Source organism: Oncorhynchus keta, chromosome 21 (genome assembly GCF_023373465.1).
Source record: "Oncorhynchus keta strain PuntledgeMale-10-30-2019 chromosome 21, Oket_V2, whole genome shotgun sequence".
NCBI classification, from domain to species: Eukaryota; Metazoa; Chordata; class Actinopteri; order Salmoniformes; family Salmonidae; genus Oncorhynchus; species Oncorhynchus keta.
In genome coordinates this window covers 3690576-3707062 of record NC_068441.1, presented here as the reverse complement: position 1 = coordinate 3707062, position 16487 = coordinate 3690576, and the positions used below count along the sequence as shown (strand labels likewise).

General features: G+C 42.8%; 2 protein-coding genes across 10 annotated transcripts in view; one reads left to right on the top strand and one right to left on the bottom strand.

Moving 5' to 3' along the window:
- Positions 1-264: 264 nt before the first annotated feature.
- LOC118399953 (cysteine and glycine-rich protein 1-like) lies at positions 265-4111 on the bottom strand. Its single transcript, XM_035796208.1, has 6 exons — positions 3857-4111; positions 2383-2492; positions 1670-1838; positions 1259-1388; positions 773-866; positions 265-625 (listed from the first exon to the last, which is right to left on the bottom strand). Exons 2-6 carry the CDS (start codon positions 2489-2491, stop codon positions 549-551), a joined length of 579 nt encoding a protein of 192 aa, XP_035652101.1. The 5' UTR covers position 2492; positions 3857-4111; the 3' UTR covers positions 265-548.
- An 8970-nt stretch (positions 4112-13081) lies between these two features.
- The window catches only part of LOC118399952 (neuron navigator 1-like), a 131610-nt gene continuing 128204 nt past the window's right edge, over positions 13082-16487 (top strand). For 2 of the 9 annotated variants that reach the window (XM_052473229.1, XM_052473226.1), the window contains exon 1: positions 13083-13405. The gene's annotated coding sequence lies outside the window, so the exon portion shown is untranslated. Of the gene's footprint in view, positions 13406-16487 lie in introns of all 9 variants that reach the window. The other 7 variants (XM_052473228.1, XM_052473225.1, XM_035796204.2 and 4 more) reach the window with 5 other exon arrangements.

The window sequence follows — 16487 nt, the reverse complement described above, 5'->3', positions numbered from 1 at the left end:
TCCCAAACAATGATCCCATATTCTAAGTCAATGCTTCCTCTTAGTTTGTTACCTTTTAATGTGCACAGTATTTGATACAGTACATTTCATAGGATAAGATCAATGCAAGTCTTCAGAATTCATAGCCTTGGACTACAATACTTTAGGATTTTCTTCTTTCACTCTGCCTCTGATAAATTGCCCCATTAAGCAAACTCACCAACTGCCAAACAAAACCAGTGTGTGTGTCCATCTTACCGTCAATAAAAACTGACTCACTTGGTGTATATTCAAATTGCAAAAAAGGAGTTTATTAGGCCAAAATGAACAAGCTGGTAAATCTTGGTTCTCTCAGTGGTTACAAAAAAATGTATCATGCAGAGTATTAACCTCATTTGAGAAAAAACATGAGCAGCTAACGCCGCTGGTAAGGTAAGCACATAAGTAAACTGTGCACTGCGTGAGCCTCTGCCAGTAGTTGGAATGAGATCGCAGGATTAAACACAGGTTGACTGGGGAATCCAGGGATTTGCAGTCCAAATGTTTAGGAGTCCGAGGAGGCCTGAGCCCTACTGAGCATGTGCCAGAGCTCCTGCCCCCTGGCCGAAACCAAAGCCCTTTGGACCAAAATTCTTGGCATAACATGCTGTGGATGAAAAGGTAGTATACTTGATATGTATATAATACAAAGGGAGATAAATTGATAACAGATGCTACAGCATTTGCATTCTCTAGGTTATTTAAATTCTGTTTTGCTGCATTTACAGTAGAAGTTCAGAAATAGTACACCCACCTTTACAGTAGATTTCTCCATCTTTGTCAGCCACAGTGGTTGATTCCAGCCCCTTCCCACACTTGCTACAGCGGAAGCAGCTCTTGTGCCAGGACTGGAAACGACAGATTAGGAAAAGTGTCATCTCAGCACTGGGCTGCACAGATACAGTATGTCAACAATAACTGGTATTTCTCCTTTACATTACACTATTTGAACACAGATAAGATATCCCTAATCATGCATTTCAGTTGACCCACTGCCACAGCAGCCGTTGACACAGCAGCCGTTGCCATTAGTACTGTTAAATATATGGGCGGTTTCCCGGACATAGATTAAGCCTAGTCCTGGACAGCAAGCTCAATGGAAAATCTCCTTTAAGTGCTTTTTAGTCCGGGACTAGACTTAATCTGTGTCCGGGATACCGCCCCATGATGGTCAGGAGATTACCCATAATGTAGCTCTCCCCCTTTCAAAAGACAGGATCAGCCCAAAACGCTGACTTACATTTCCACCTCCGAGCACCTTCTCGGCAGAATACACAGCCTTGGCGCAGCGCGGGCACACATCTGAGCTGCCAAACTTAGTCGCCAACTTTGAGGCGTTGGGGTTGTTGGTGGGGCGGTGGGCTGCCTGCCTGTTGATGAACAAACAGACCGTCTTACTGGATATGTAATGACTAACACCTAGCACTTAGATTTGTTATGATTAAACTACATAGAACAACATTCAAGTCAGTCCTCAAGGTCTGCAGGTTTTCCTTTATGCCTAATTGATTCATTAATGTAATGTTCTCCCAGGCTTTAAAATCAGCCCCTTATTAGAAGGGAATGATGAATATCAGCAGTGCTGTGGAAAAAGCCCTGGTAGACCTATTGGTATGGAGAGTACATACAACGCTTAAGATTACTTCCTTACTCTTCAGGTTTGATTCCAAGATGTGCCCCTGTGTCCATGCTCAGGGTGCCTGCTCCCCCACCAAAGCCATAGCCTTTTGGCCCATACTTCTTGCCGTAGCAGGATTTGCAGTAGATTTCATCCACATGGCAGGCCACCGTTGTGCTGTCCAGGTTCTTCTTACATGCCACTAAGAGCAGAATATTTTAGGCAGGGAGAGGCAGACAGATTTAGTGGCATTGAACTGATTGGTCAATGCTGTGCCATATCAGCAACACAAGCAGTTTAGAAGCTACACACCAATACTAACAGTCTTCCAATTGGAGGTCATTTCGTGTTATGTTTATCAGCAACAGGCCATGTAGTTGCAGACATTTGACTCTTTAGAGTCAGAGTCACTGCAAAGACATTATGGTATCACCACAGTGTTAGTTTAACATTTGACATTCTGACTCTGGGGGCAAGAGAGGTGCATAGTTAACTAACAAACACTCATCTGAGCCAGATCACTCTGGTACCCTTTCTCCCATACAAGGCCTGTGACAGAGCCATTTCTCCCTCTCCAAATAAGGACATGCTAGCAAGAACCGAGAACCTTTGGATTCTCCGCTTCCTCCGAGTGCCAAATACTTCACATTCCATCATGAGCTCTTAATGTCAGCTCAGAATAATTGGTACATTAGTCGTCAATGTGGTTTACGAAAGAACGGGATGACCTCACGCAGATCACTTACTGCACAGAAAGCAGGACTTGTGGAAATATTTCCCCTCGCACTGCACTTCCTCAGCGAAGTACACAGTCTTCTGGCAGCAGCCACACTTATTTCCTCCTCCTAAAGGCATTCTGCGGAGTTACAGTGGAGAGTTAGTTCCTTACATAGAAATGGGAGGCATGCGGTTCCTTCTGTTGGGACACCCACTGAATGGGAGGAGTGCCTTACATATAAATAAGCAAGTATGCTTCTACAGTTCCTGACACCCATTGGATGGTAGGAGACCTACAGTAGGAGAAATGCATGAAGCTGTGTATACAATGGGAGGTTTTTCCAGACCTTGTGACTTAACAAAAACAAAAAAAAGTACAACCAGTTATGGACTATAACTAGGGTTCTGGTCATGGCATCAAGAACTTTACAAATGAGAGAATATTATTTACACAATAGAGCCTGGGTATCCTCTGTAGGTACCATACATTTAGAATAAAGGGTATTTTAGGAATGTACTCAAGATAAAGGAATGGCCTTCGAGTTAAAACTGCTGCTGGGTTTGGCTATAGTACCTGCAGGCACTTTCACTGTTTATTCTCCTTTTCATGAAATTCAAAGTCCTTCCTGAGGCTAGGGAGGTGCCAGAACTCATTCAGAATAGTTATTGACTTAACCCAACTTATCAAGTCTACTGTTGAATATAAATAAATTGCTGTTGGATGAGTGTTGTACTTCAATCTCTCTTGTTGAAATATGTCACCAAGACAGAAGGTGCTAATCTGCAATTTGAGTAAACAGGGAAGTCTCTTCATTTTATGGTAGCCTAGTGGTTAAGAGCATTGGGCCAGTAACCGAAATGACGCTTTTTCAAATCCCAGAGTGGACGAGATATGCCTTGAGCAAGGCACTTAACGCTAATTGTCAATGTAAGTTGCGCTGGATAAAAGCATCTGCTAAATTACCAAAATGTTAATGCAGTTCAACTACATGTTAACAGTCACTTTATGGCCTTAGTCACTGAATAGGTCAGGCAGCTTTAGACAGAATATCACTTTTGAAAAAATATAATTTTGAGCAACACATTGCATAGGAAGGTGGTCACAAACATTACTCATTTCCGGAGTTGTGACTCCTTTCCTGCAGATGCTCAGGAAATAGATCCATGAATGTACCCAGCCAAAACATTTAGGTGATTTTCCATCTAACAATGTGTTCTGGCAGCCATCATGATCTAAGAGCTGTGGTCATAATCATCACACAATCAAGCTACTAAGCAATTAATTCCCCACTTACAGCTTATTTTACCCTTCTTACCCTGTAAGTGTCTGGCAGAGCAGATGTGATCTGCCCTGCACTTTTAAAGTGAAAAAGCAGAAGAATCTGTCCATTCTTGGATAGTAATAAACATTTTGAAAGTGTTCTGTGGCCTGTTACTGTATACTATGCATCATGAAAGCAGTGGCTATAGTAGCTGGTAGGTGTTGAGATGGTCCCATCTTACCTTGTGTAGTGCGTGTGGCTGAAACTCCCTGGTTGTAGAGTGATCTCTAACAGTGGAGTTCTGGAGTGGCTTCAGTCTAAAAGAACTCAGAGAAACAAACCAAGCTGGGATTTAGGGAGGAGTCTGCTTGGTACACACATAGACTGAAAGAGATGTAGAGCGAGGAGGACAAAAAAAGAAAGGGCTTTAGATGGATGAAGGAAAAGGGTTTGCGAGATGCAGAGAGAGAAAAACAAATTGAGAGCCAGAGAAGCCCTGTTTATACCTGGTGCTAACATGATCTTGTCCACAGGTGTAGACAATTAAAAGACACATTGGCTGCATTCACACAGGCAGCCCAGTTCTAATATTTTTTTCACTAATTGGTCTTTTGACGAATCAGACCAGCTCTGAAAAAAATCTGATGTGTAAATATCTGATGTGATTGGTCAAAAGATGAATTAGTGGAAGAAATATCAGAATTGGGCTGCCTGTGTAAACAAAGCCATTGTGATCCGATTGAAATCTTGTTAAGGGTCATTGCACAAAATAAGTGCCTTTTGCATCCCTATGTAAACCCAGACTTAGATATTTTAAGTAGATATTGGGCACTAATATAGAATTTTAAAAGCCTCATATTAAATTAAGTGTCCTCTAATATAGACCACATGGAAAATTCAATAAATATACATTTCTTACATGAATAAAGACTTACTAACGTGCCAGAATTCACCATTTTGACATGTCCCTCTGGGAGTTCCTCCTGTCACAAGGGGATTTATGGCTGATTTAAGATGAAATCGTCAACCCTGTTACGGTCAACCCTGTTACGGTCAACCCTGTTACACTTAATGGGCACACATTATAGTATTTGGAAAACATGTGCTCTTTATTTTTTTTCACCAAGTTACACTCCTCAAAAGGCACCTAATAGGTGGAACAACCCTTAAGTCATAATGATACCGGCCTCTAAAATCATTGAAATGTAGCACCATTGACTTATGGCATCAGTAATTGTCTTAAATTCATTATATTTTTTAAGAATATCTGTCAAATAATTTGCATACAGGGAGGCATTAGCTAATCTGGTCACAATGTGGACACAGTGGATGGATAGGAGACACATTTGAATACAATGTGTAGATGCGACAAACCTTGATCAGATAGTGATTGGATCATATTGATCAGATCACAAATTCACATTAGTGCAAGGTGTAAATGAGGCAAGACAGAGAGGGATAGAGGGAGAAAGTGAGGGAGGAAAGGGGAGGGTGGTGATGGAAAGAGGAGGTTAAACGTAATAACATACCAGCAATCCAAGATAGCCTCTGTCTGGGACTTCTGACCCAGAGATATGATATGCAAAGCAAAACATTGTATTGCATTGATTAAAGATAAAACAGCTTCTGATTGTTGGCCAGTATGATATTTGGTCTGTCTTTGACATTCCCCAGTCTGTGAAGTTTGTGTCTTGGCTACAATGCCTTATAAGGTGTTTGTTATGATGATTGCAGACTGAACGTGTTTCCTGAAAGGATTACTCACTTTCTCCAGGGGTGGGGCCATTAGGCAAAGCTGAAGTCAAATAGGTCTACAATTTTGGGGAATTTTGAAGCTTTGAGAGCAAAGTATTTTTTACCTAGCCTAGATAACATTCTTTTTGTTGGGACAAACTGTTATTTTGTACCTCAATGGGACAAACATGCTGATAGAGCGATGATACGATGTGTCGCGTTCCCGTGCTCAGATGTAGCATGCATCAACAAAGGGTTGTGTGCACGTCATCAACTCTGCCGTTGGGCACCAGATTGCTTTCTAAAATACCTATCCAGGAGTCTAAAATACCCACCGCTATCTAAAATACCTATCGCGCAATGAAGTCGGGGGTACGCCAAATAAAAATGCTATTCACATTTTAAAAAATGAAATAAAATGGCTCCACCTTGCTGGAAAAAAATATATATCTTCACATTTTCAAACAGTACATTTATATATTTTTTTCTCGCCTGAGTAGCCTTGTTTCACTGCCAAAAATAAAATGAAACCATCTAGTATTCAGCGAAATAACAACACAATGTCAAATACAGGTAGCCGAGTCAAATAATTAACATCCAATCACATTAACCGTTACTCTCTCGCGGGAAACCTTCACTCTTGCGCAGACATTTAGAATGACCATTTGAAAATAAGACACAGGAGTTTTTTGATCGAGAATAAAGACGACTTTTGAGTAGTAAGACATGTATAAAAGCAGCAGATACCATTAATAAGAAGGGGCTAGAAGCGTCTTATATGGTGAGCTCCTGAGTGGCTACGACAGATAAGGCCTGTACTATTGTGGAGGACTTCATTCTTCCTGCTGCTGTGGATATGGCTGGGACAATGCTGGGGGAAAAGGCCCAAAAAACTATACAGACAATACCTTCATCAAACAACACTGTTTCACGACACATCAGTGACATGGCAGAAGATGTTTTTAAACAATTACTACTTTGCATACAAGCCAGTGAATTATATGCGTTACAGCTGGATGAGTTAACAAACGTGGAGGGCCTGGCACAGCTCCTGGTATATATCCGTTATGTTTATTGGGGGTCAGTTAAGGAAGACATCGTCTTCTGCAAACCACTGGAAACCAGGACAACATGAGAGGGTATTTTAAAAGTTATGACAGGGAGACATAGTGGAGTGGTAACGCACGTGCAAGCAGTTGCTCCCGACACCACTTAGGTACACCGCAGCATCCACCGAGAGGCTCTTGCTGCCAATGGAATGGCTGACAGCTTGAAAGGTGTTTCGGACACAACAGTGAAACTGGTTAACTTTGCAAGGCCCCTGAACTCTCATGTATTTTCTACATTGATAACCAGAAGTGCGCTGGTTATCAAGGGGCAAAGTATTGACAAGTTTTTTTCTAAATTGAGAGACGAGCTTAAAGTTTTATTTACTGACCATAATTTTCACTTGTCTGACCACTTACATGATAACGAGATTCTCATATGACTGGCCTGTCTAGGTGATGTTTTTTCTCACCTGAATGATCTGAGTCTAGGATTACAGGGACTCTCCACAACTATATTCCATGTGCGGGACAAAATTGAGGCTAAGATTAAGAAGTTGGAGCTCTTCTCTGTCTTCATTAACAAGGACAACACACAGGTCTTTCCATCATTGTACGATTTTTTTGTGTGCAAATGAACTCAAGCTTACGGACCATGTCAAATGTGATATAGCTAAGCACCTGAGTGAGCTGGGTGCTCAATTACGCAGGTACTTTCCCAAAATGGACAACACAAACAACTGGATTCGTTATCCCTTTCACGCCCTGCCTCCAGTCCACTTACCAATATCTGATTTCTTCTTTTTTTTAATCCGTTATTCTACCAGGTAAATTGACTGAGTACACATTATCATTTGCAGCAACGACCTGGGGAATATTTACAGGGGAGAGGAGGGGGATGAATGAGCCATTGTAAACTGGGGATTATTAGGTGACCGTGATGGTTTGATGGCCAGATTGGGAATTTAGCCAGAACACCGGGGTTAACACCCCTACTCTTACGATAAGTGCCATGGGATCTTTAATGACCACAGAGAGTCAGGACACCCATTTAACGTCCCATCCGAAAGACAGCACCCTACACAGGGCAGTGTCCTCAATCACTGGCCTGGGGCATTGGGATATTTTTTTTTAGACCAGAGGAAAGAATGCTTCCTACTGGCCCTCCAACACCACTTCCAGCAGCATCTGGTCTCCCATCCAGGGACTGACCAGGACCAACCCTGCTTAGCTTCAGAAGCAAGCCAGCAGTGGTATGCAGGGTGGTATGCTGCTGGCTGAATAAGAGAGCCTCATTGAAAATTGCAACAAGCAGTTCTGTGAAAATGTAATTTAATCAGAAGCCACTGCCAGATTTCTGGATAGGGCTGCACTCAGAGTTTCTTGCCCTGGCAAATCGCGCTGTTAAGACACTGATGCCCTTTGCAACCACGTACCTATGTGAGAGTGGATTCTTGGCCCTCACTAGCATGAAAACTAAATACAGGCACAGACTGTGTGGAAAATTATTTAAGACAGACTCTCTCCAATACAACCCAACATTGCAGAGTTATGTGCATCCTTTCAAGCATACCTTTCTCATTAACCTGTGGTGAGTCGTCATTCACCATTTTTGATGAACAAATAAGGTTTTATATGTAAGATGGCTAAATAAAGAGCAAAATGATTGATTATTATTATATTATTATTTGTGCCCGGGCCCTGTATGAGCTGTTTGTCACTTCCCATGAGCCGGGTTGTGACAAAAACTCACACTCATTCTTATGTTTAATAAATGTATCGTATAGTGTGTGTGTGGCAGGCTTACAATGATGTCAAAAAACAACATTTGAGAGTGCGCTGAACCTGGTGCTAGAGGGGGTATGCAGCTGGAGGTTGAATGTTTGAAGGGGTACGGGACTATAAAAAGTTTGGGAACCACTGCCCTAAAGCATAGTCAAACAGAGCATACCAATGTCTAGGCAATCTAGGCAAGGGCCAAATCTAATTATGTAACAAGACAAACAGGCACAGTACCTTGATAAAACAATCACAACCACAGAAGCAGACAATGTACCAGGAAAACCCTCTTATTTAAATTTTGACCCCTTTTTCTCCCCAATTTCGTGGTATCCGATTGTTAGTAGCTACTATCTTGTCTCATCGCTACAACTCCCGTACAGCCTCAGGAGAGACAAAGGTTGAAAGTCATGCATCCTCCGATACACAACGCAACCAAGCCGCACTGCTTCTTAACACAGCGCGCATCAAACCAAGATGCCAGCCGCACCAATGTGTCAGAGGAAACACCATGCACCAAGCCTGCACTACACCGCCACAGGAGTCGCTGGTGTGCAATGAGACAAGGATATCCCTACCGGCCAAACCCTCCCTAACCCAGACGACGCGAGGCCAATTGAGTGTCGCCCCACAGACCTCCCGGTCATGGCCAGTTACGACAGAGCCTGGGCGCGTACCCAGAGTCTCTGGTGGCACAGCTGGCGCTGCAGTACAGCACCCTTAACCACTGCGCCACCCGGGAGGCCTGGAAAACCCTCTTTCAACGTAGTCTACTCGTATCAACTAATTATTTGCTAATTACATGAATGGGCCTAATTCCAAACCAAACAGTACATGCTATTTCCATTCATATCAGCTGAACCCTTTTAAAAATTACAGCACTTTTGTACAAAGTCCCCCACTTTAGGGGACCAAAGGTATTGGGACAGTTTAGTATTTGATCCCAAATTCTTCACACGCAAACATTACACCAAGCTCGAGACTCTAAAAACTTGTTGAATGCATTCGCTGCTTTGTTTGTGTTTCAGATTATGTTGTGCCCAATTGAAATGAATGGTAAATAATGTCGTCATTTTGGAATCACTTTTATTCAAAATAAGAATAGAATGCGTTTCTTAACACTTCTCCATTTATGTGGATGCTACCATGATTGGGGATAGGCCTGAATGAATCATGAATCATGATGAGTGAGAAAGTTACAGATGCAAAAATATCATACCCCCAGGACATGCAAACCTCTCACCATTACAATAACAGGGGAGGTTATCATTTTGTGTGGGGGGTCATTTTTATTCACACAGAGAGAGAAAGCTACTCTGGATAGGGCAGGTACTTTTGTGTAATTCCTGTCCCTAGAGAGAAATACCATGGACAGCGGTAACAGCAACATAAATATTCAGTGCTGTCTAATTGTATAGTATAATGAAGTATAATGAAGCCTGTTCTTTGATGTTTTCTGTCCTCATATACAGAGATGAAGATGTCCCAATGGATGTCCCAAGACTGCAGTTGTTCTCAATCCTGGTCCTGGGCACCCAAAGGGGTGTGGACATGAGCAACTCATCATCAAGCTTTGATGATTTGAATCAGGTGTGTAGTGCTAAGGCAAAAACAAAAAGGTGCACCCCTTCGTGTTCCCAGGACCAGGATTGAGAACCACTGCGCCAAGAGAAAAAGGGTACATACTTGTATACCATCAGTTATATGTTAGAAAATCTTGTCACAAAAATCACATAGCCTGTCAGAAGGGCCCGCAATTTTGGCAGCACGTGTGGCAAATAAAGGCCCTAAAAAGTGTCAAAGACTCCAGCCACCCTAGTCATAGACTGTTCTCTCTGCTACCGCACGGCAAGTGGTACCGGAGCGCCAAGTCTAGGTCCAAGAGGCTTCTAAACAGCGTCTACCCTAAGCCATAAAACTCCTGAACAGCTAATCAAATGGCCACCCAGACTATTTGCATTGCACCCCCCTTCTATGCTGATGATACTCTCTGTTACTACCAATGCATATTCACTTTAATAACTTGAATAACTACATGTACATATTACCTCAATTACCTCGACTAACCGGTACCCCCGCACATTGACTCTGTACCAGTACGCCCTGTATATAGCCCTATTGTTATTTTACTGCTACTCTTTAATTATTATTATTATTATCTATTATTTATTTTTTTGGTTTAGGGCTTGTAAGTAAGCATTTCACTGTAAGGTCTACTACACCTGTTGTATTCGGCGCATGAGACATATACAAATGTATTTGATTTGATTTCAAATACCAACTTGATGATTGTTGAGTTGCGAATGTCAGTGAAAGAGGCCCAGCCAGGCATATCGCAGTGTATGAAATTACAATCGTGGGAAACGTAGTTTAAAAGCAAATGGCCATTGGTGCAAAGAGAAGACAATGAAAAGACTCTAATCTGTCTTTTAGTTCTCAAAATGCTCAACTTCTCTTATTGACACCAGGGGAGTGTCCATTTTCTCTGTCTTTATCACTGGGTCAGCTTAGATGGACGTTCTATAATATTTGTATCTCCCCTTTTCGTAGGCCTATTAGATAGTTGAGGACAAGGTCATTTTAATTGATCTATTTGTCAGTTTTATTTTTTTTTACCTTTATTTAACTAGGCAAGTCAGTTAAGAACAAATTCTTATTTTCAATGCGAACCTAGGAACTTTGGGTTAACTGCCTGTTCAGGGGCAGAACGACAGGTTTGTACCTTGTCAGCTCGGGGATTTGAAGGGGATTTGAACTTGCAAGTGTCAGCAGAGTATTGGCGAACTTGTCATTTTTGTCATATTAAATAAAAAGTCCTCTGCTATCGTCTCCAGTCATATAAAGCAGGGTTTCCCAAACTTGGTCCTGGAGCCCCTCTGGTTGCACGTTTTGGGTGCATTTCGACCCGCAATTCTTGGTGTTCCTGCACGTGGGCACTGCTTTCCCGCAGTTCTGTTAATGGCGGCGAAGGCAGGTTTCGGCGGGCGGGAGCGAAAGAACATTGGACTCCAGTACATAGCAGGCGGGAATGGTAGCTAGCTAGCTAGGACAACGGTAAACAATAGGGTTTTGGAATAAAGGTCTGAGGTTAACACAGGCTTCAGAGGTCTAATATGTTTTGTTCTATGAGATAATAGCAGTCAGTTAACATGATCTTTATGAATTATGAAGCCTTTATGTGCTTTGTGCATTTTTTTAATAACAACTTCCGCAAAATTCACGTTATATCATAGAACAAAACTTAAGATCTCCTATATGTGTTTACCACATATACCTTTTTTGTCATTAGTCCAAAAACCCTACAAAAATGCCATATATTTTCTCCATAGGCTTTGTCCAACGTACCATTGCAGAGATTGCGCCTACAAGAAGACACCATTACTGTTTCTCTCTATGCCCACATGTAGGAATGTCCCGAATTGTGGTCCGCAATCACACACAATTGAAGAGGCTGGTGAAGCGCGGGAATACAAACACAATAATCAACCGATATGAAAATGAAATGAGGAATTTTTAAATCTACTTCGTAGGTATTTGCAAATGTCCATGACCTCTTAAACACCACACCCACTCAGATGATCAAACAGCAGATAAATTCCATGAAATATAGAAAGAAACAAATATTTGCTGGACAAAATAAACGTACACTATATTAGCGAACTGAAACCATGTGGCTAGCAAGCTAACAATAGCTTAGCTAACAATTAGGTCAGAGGTTACAAACATACGGCCCTCAAGGGGGTCAAATCCGTCCTTTTTTTGTTGTTGTTATATATATTTTTGTTGGAGGGGGGGGCGACAAAGTCTAAATACTTTAAAATGATTCAAACCAAATCAAAACTGCACAAATTATAATATAGTAGACCTACATTCATACCGTTTCTTGACGGTGTCCAACTCACTAATAATCACCAAAATGTAAGCTAGACAGTCAGGGAGCATTGAAAATTCCCAAAACGATGGATAGAGGACTATTTTTTGCATATGTTGACAGCGAGGAAATAAGACACATTTTTAGTGCGGCTCTCCGGACATCGTTGAAAACAGCATGAGGTCCCTGGGGCAAAATGAATTTGACACCCCTGAACTAGGTTGAAAAAATACAACCTTACAACAGGAAATGGGGTTGGAAATGAATGGTAAGGGGCTGAGAAAACACCAGTGAGCTAATGAAATAAGATAAATAAATACACATGAAACTATTCAGAACCGGGAGAATTTGCAATGCTACTTTCTTACCAACAGACTGTGCTCTAATCACAGAAATTGCTACAGTATGGACCATAGACCATGCCTACAGTACATACAGACTCAAATCATTGGCCACTGGAATAACTAATTGTGACTAATACAATTTGATTTGATGATTATCTATGATTTATTGTCTCTCAATAGCCAGCTTCCTCCTTCTTGAAACTTGTACTTTATGTTGCAGTTCTTACAATAAAACACATAAAGTTTTGCACATACATCACTGTATCCAATAACCATAATATCCACTATAATCAATGGCAATGACACATGTGCTAAGTAGCCATGTCTCATTCTAACGCCCCTTGTATTTCTGCTTAGTCATACCTATTCTGTTTATGGATCTCACTCAGTACTTCCCGTAAGGCAAACCAAGATACTATACTGATAATTTTCCTCCTATCGAAGAGGCTGAGAAAAGGTGAAACTGGTGGGGAGTAGAGGCAGGCTTATACAAGGAAGTGGGAACATCAGGCTGTAGAGAGTCCCTGAGTGGTGCTTGGTCTGTCTGCCTCCTCCAGCCTCCTCACTCTCATAGGAAGAGACATGCTATACTGAAGAAGCCTATAAATAGCTAGGACCCTGGACCAACACTAGCCCACTGTCTGTTTGTCCTGTGGACATCCGCTCCGGCTTGTAGTGTGTAGGCTACTTGTGATTGTGTTCGTGTGTGTGTGTGCATGTGGGGTGGGGGGTAAGTTTGAGCTTTGTGTGTGTGTGTGTGAGAGAGAGGAAGCCAGTGGAAAAGGAACTTCATGCTCTAAGGTCCATTGTTACATTGTGAAGAGGAAGAGTTGTGATTACTCATTGGATTATTTTTTATTCAAAAAACAAAAACATTTTTAAACCTTTATGTATCCAGGAAAACCCTATTGAGGACAGATGAGAGAGACCTGAGTGGGAGTGCCGATCTGCTCAAGTCCAGTCTAATTACATGGAGCCCAGAAGATCTTGACTGGTAACCAGGAGTCTTCTTTCTGGTGAGTGTCTCCCTCTGGCATTATTTTGTAAAGCAGCTTTGCCAAGATAACCTCTCATGTACGGAAGGCAGAGCTAGCTTAGAGCTCAGGGAGGTTAGCTTCAAGACAATGTGCTTGGCACTGGATTGCAGTGACCATGATTCTTTTTTCAATCTAGTTTTGATTTGATATTTGCTTCATTGTAGCGATTGACGTTAAGTTGAACAAGGTGTTAGTTGGACAAGTTTTGGTGTGGGTTATTTGCCATCTTAGGTGGTTTCAAAATTGTATGGAGACTATTTCAATTATCTGTAGTTTATTAATGCATGCAGTCCAAAGATAGCTATTACTGCCATGTGTTAATAATCTAATAATAATCTAACATGGAATTAAATATGTATTCCACTCTCATAGATATTTTAACATCTTAAACTCAAAACATTAAGAGCATTGATATGGGCCTATCTGCCATTATTTTATGATCACTGATAATGACTCCAGTGCAGGACGTGATGATCATGTGCATGCGGGCTGTTTAGTCAGAAGGTTATAGTCTTCCTCTGTTAGGACATCTCGGCAATCAGCTGACCCTTCCTCCCAACACATACCGTACTTTTAAACAAGACGGCTTTTGTTCCCTCGGGAACACATGGTCTGCTTCAACTAAGGTTTCAATTCTGCATGTCCAAAGTTGTCTTTCAATGTTAGGTGTTTAAAATAACAAATGAATGTGTTCTTTAAAAAAAATAAATGTATGACTTAACTACGCGCTCACATAGCCTATTTGTAATGATAATGTCATGAAGAGATAATTGGTCTAAATAAGGAAATCCATTTTAGGATACATTTCCATCAATGCATGCAATTGTCCTCAACCTGCGGAGCCAATAATAACACCGTTAGATTCATTTCTGTGGGGAAATTAGATCATTTAGTTGATTTCAGAAGCGGTCGTTGACAGACTTGTATAGTGCTGCATGGAGGACCCTCTCTCATTCAATAGTCAGGTTAGCTGACAACGTCCCTTAAACGATGCAAATCATTCAGTGGGGCATAAGGTTGTGTGTTGTTGTGATTCTAGATGGCCAGATAGCTAGCAACAATGACAAGAACCTGCCATGTGGAGAATCATAGGTAGCTCGTCTCAGCTAGTTTTATCGTATTCTTGATACAATGTCTTGTTTTAAGATGTTTTGGCTGATGTCACATCTATGCTAATATGGCAAATAGCTAGCTAACCAACTGTAACAATGTATTTGAGGGACATCAAGAGCTCATTGTTTAAATGTGTTTATTTTTTATTTCACCTTTATTTAACCAGGTAAGCCAGTTGAGAACAAGTTCTCATTTACAACTACGACCTGGCCAAGATAAAGCAAAGCAGTGCGACGAAAACAACAACAGAGTTACACATAAACAGATGTACAGTCAATAACACATTAGAAAATAAATCTGTGGATATATCACCCTGTGAAAAGAATCTTGGGAGAGGTGAAGGCAGACAGGGTGCTGTAACCCCAGATAAAGTGGGGATAAAAGTTGAAGAATCCCAGGAAATGTTGCAGCTGCACCCTGGACGTAGGCCGGGGCCAATCCACCACTACTTTACATTTCCGGGATCCATCTGTACACTCCCTGCAGCGATGCTGTTACCCAGAAAGGGGATGGTGGAATTCGATGGAATTCACACTTCTCTGCTTTTACAAAAAGCTGGTTCTCCAGGATGTGTTGGAGAACCTGCCAGACATGGAGCACGTATTCCTGGGCAGAGCGGGAGTTGATGAGGATGTCATCAAGGTAGACGAAGACGGACCGGTTCAACATGTCGCGGAGAACATCATTAACCAGAGGTTGGAACACAGTAGGGGCGTTGGTAAGGCCAAATGGCATGACCACTGGCCATGTTGAAGGCAGTCTTCCACTCGTCCCCTTCCCGAATCCGCACCAGCTGGTAGGCATTCCATAGGTCCAGCTTGGAGAACACGGTGGCCCCCTGGAGCGGCTCGAAGGTTGAGGAGATGAGGGGTAGCGGGTAACGGCTCTTCACTGTGATGTCATTGAGACCCCAGTAGTCTATGCACGGGCGCAGGGTTTTGTCGTTCTTCTCCACAAAGAAGAACCCTGCGCCGGTGGGGAGGCAGAAGGACAGATGAACTCTACAGCTGGGGAGTCCTCAAATGTAGGTCTCCATAGCCTTGGTGTCCGTACCCGACAGAGAGTAAATTCGTCCCCGTGGCGGAGTGGTGCCTGGGAGAATGGCAATCCTGCAATCATATGGTCGGTGCAGCGAAAGTGAAGTGGCCTGGGCCTGCTGACTGAACACCTCCCAGAGGTCACGGTACACTGCGTGAATGGCGGAGACGTCCGGGGCAACTTCCGAGCACCCAGGAAGACGTCCCGGGACAGGCTGCGCTGACTTCAGGCAATGGACATGGCAGAATGGGCTCCAGCCCATGATGGCACCAGCAGACAATGAGAGGATTGTGTCGCTGGAGCCGGGAGAATCCCAATACCACAGGAACCCGAGGAGACTGAATGAGTAGAAATTGGATCGTCTCGGTGTGGTTCCCTGACACACGTAGGTTGATGGGGGTGGTATTGTGGGTCACCCGGCCTAAAGTGCACCCGCGCAGTGCTCTAACGTCCATGGGAATGGAGAGGGGCTGAGTGGGGATGTCCAGCTTGGAAGCCAGGATAGCGTCCATAAAGCTCTCATCGGCCCCAGAGTCAATGAGTACCCGGAGAGTTTTTGACTGATTCCACCACAGCAAAATAGCATGAAAAGGGATGCGAGCAAAGGGAGAGGAAATGTATGGCCCACCAGAGTACTCTCTCCTACCGGTGAGCCTGATCTTTAAGTGGACAGGTTGAGACGAAATGACCAGTAGTCCTGCAATACAGGCAACTCTTAGTGTGAAACCTGTATAGCCATTCACCTGGAGACAGCCTAGCTCTGCCTAGTTACATAGGCTCGGGAAAAGGTGAATTGGCAGTCTACCGAGACTCTCAAGGGAACTCGGGTAGCCTTGGGTTCTCTTGGCAACGGAGCAGTCAGGAACTTCCGGGATGCCTCGGAGGAGAGGTGGAACCCTTGGACGGGCGA

Bases quoted from the DNA above. Each gene is read 5' to 3' on its own strand.
- LOC118399953 (XM_035796208.1), bottom strand. From the start codon at position 2,491: ATGCCTTTAGGAGGAGGAAATAAGTGTGGCTGCTGCCAGAAGACTGTG. The intron at 1,839-2,382 runs GTAAGTGATCTG...TTCTGCTCTTAG, and splicing joins CAAGTCCTGCTTTCTGTGCA to TGGCATGTAAGAAGAACCTG. The intron at 867-1,258 runs GTAAGTCAGCGT...TGTCGTTTCCAG, and splicing joins AGGTGCTCGGAGGTGGAAAT to TCCTGGCACAAGAGCTGCTT.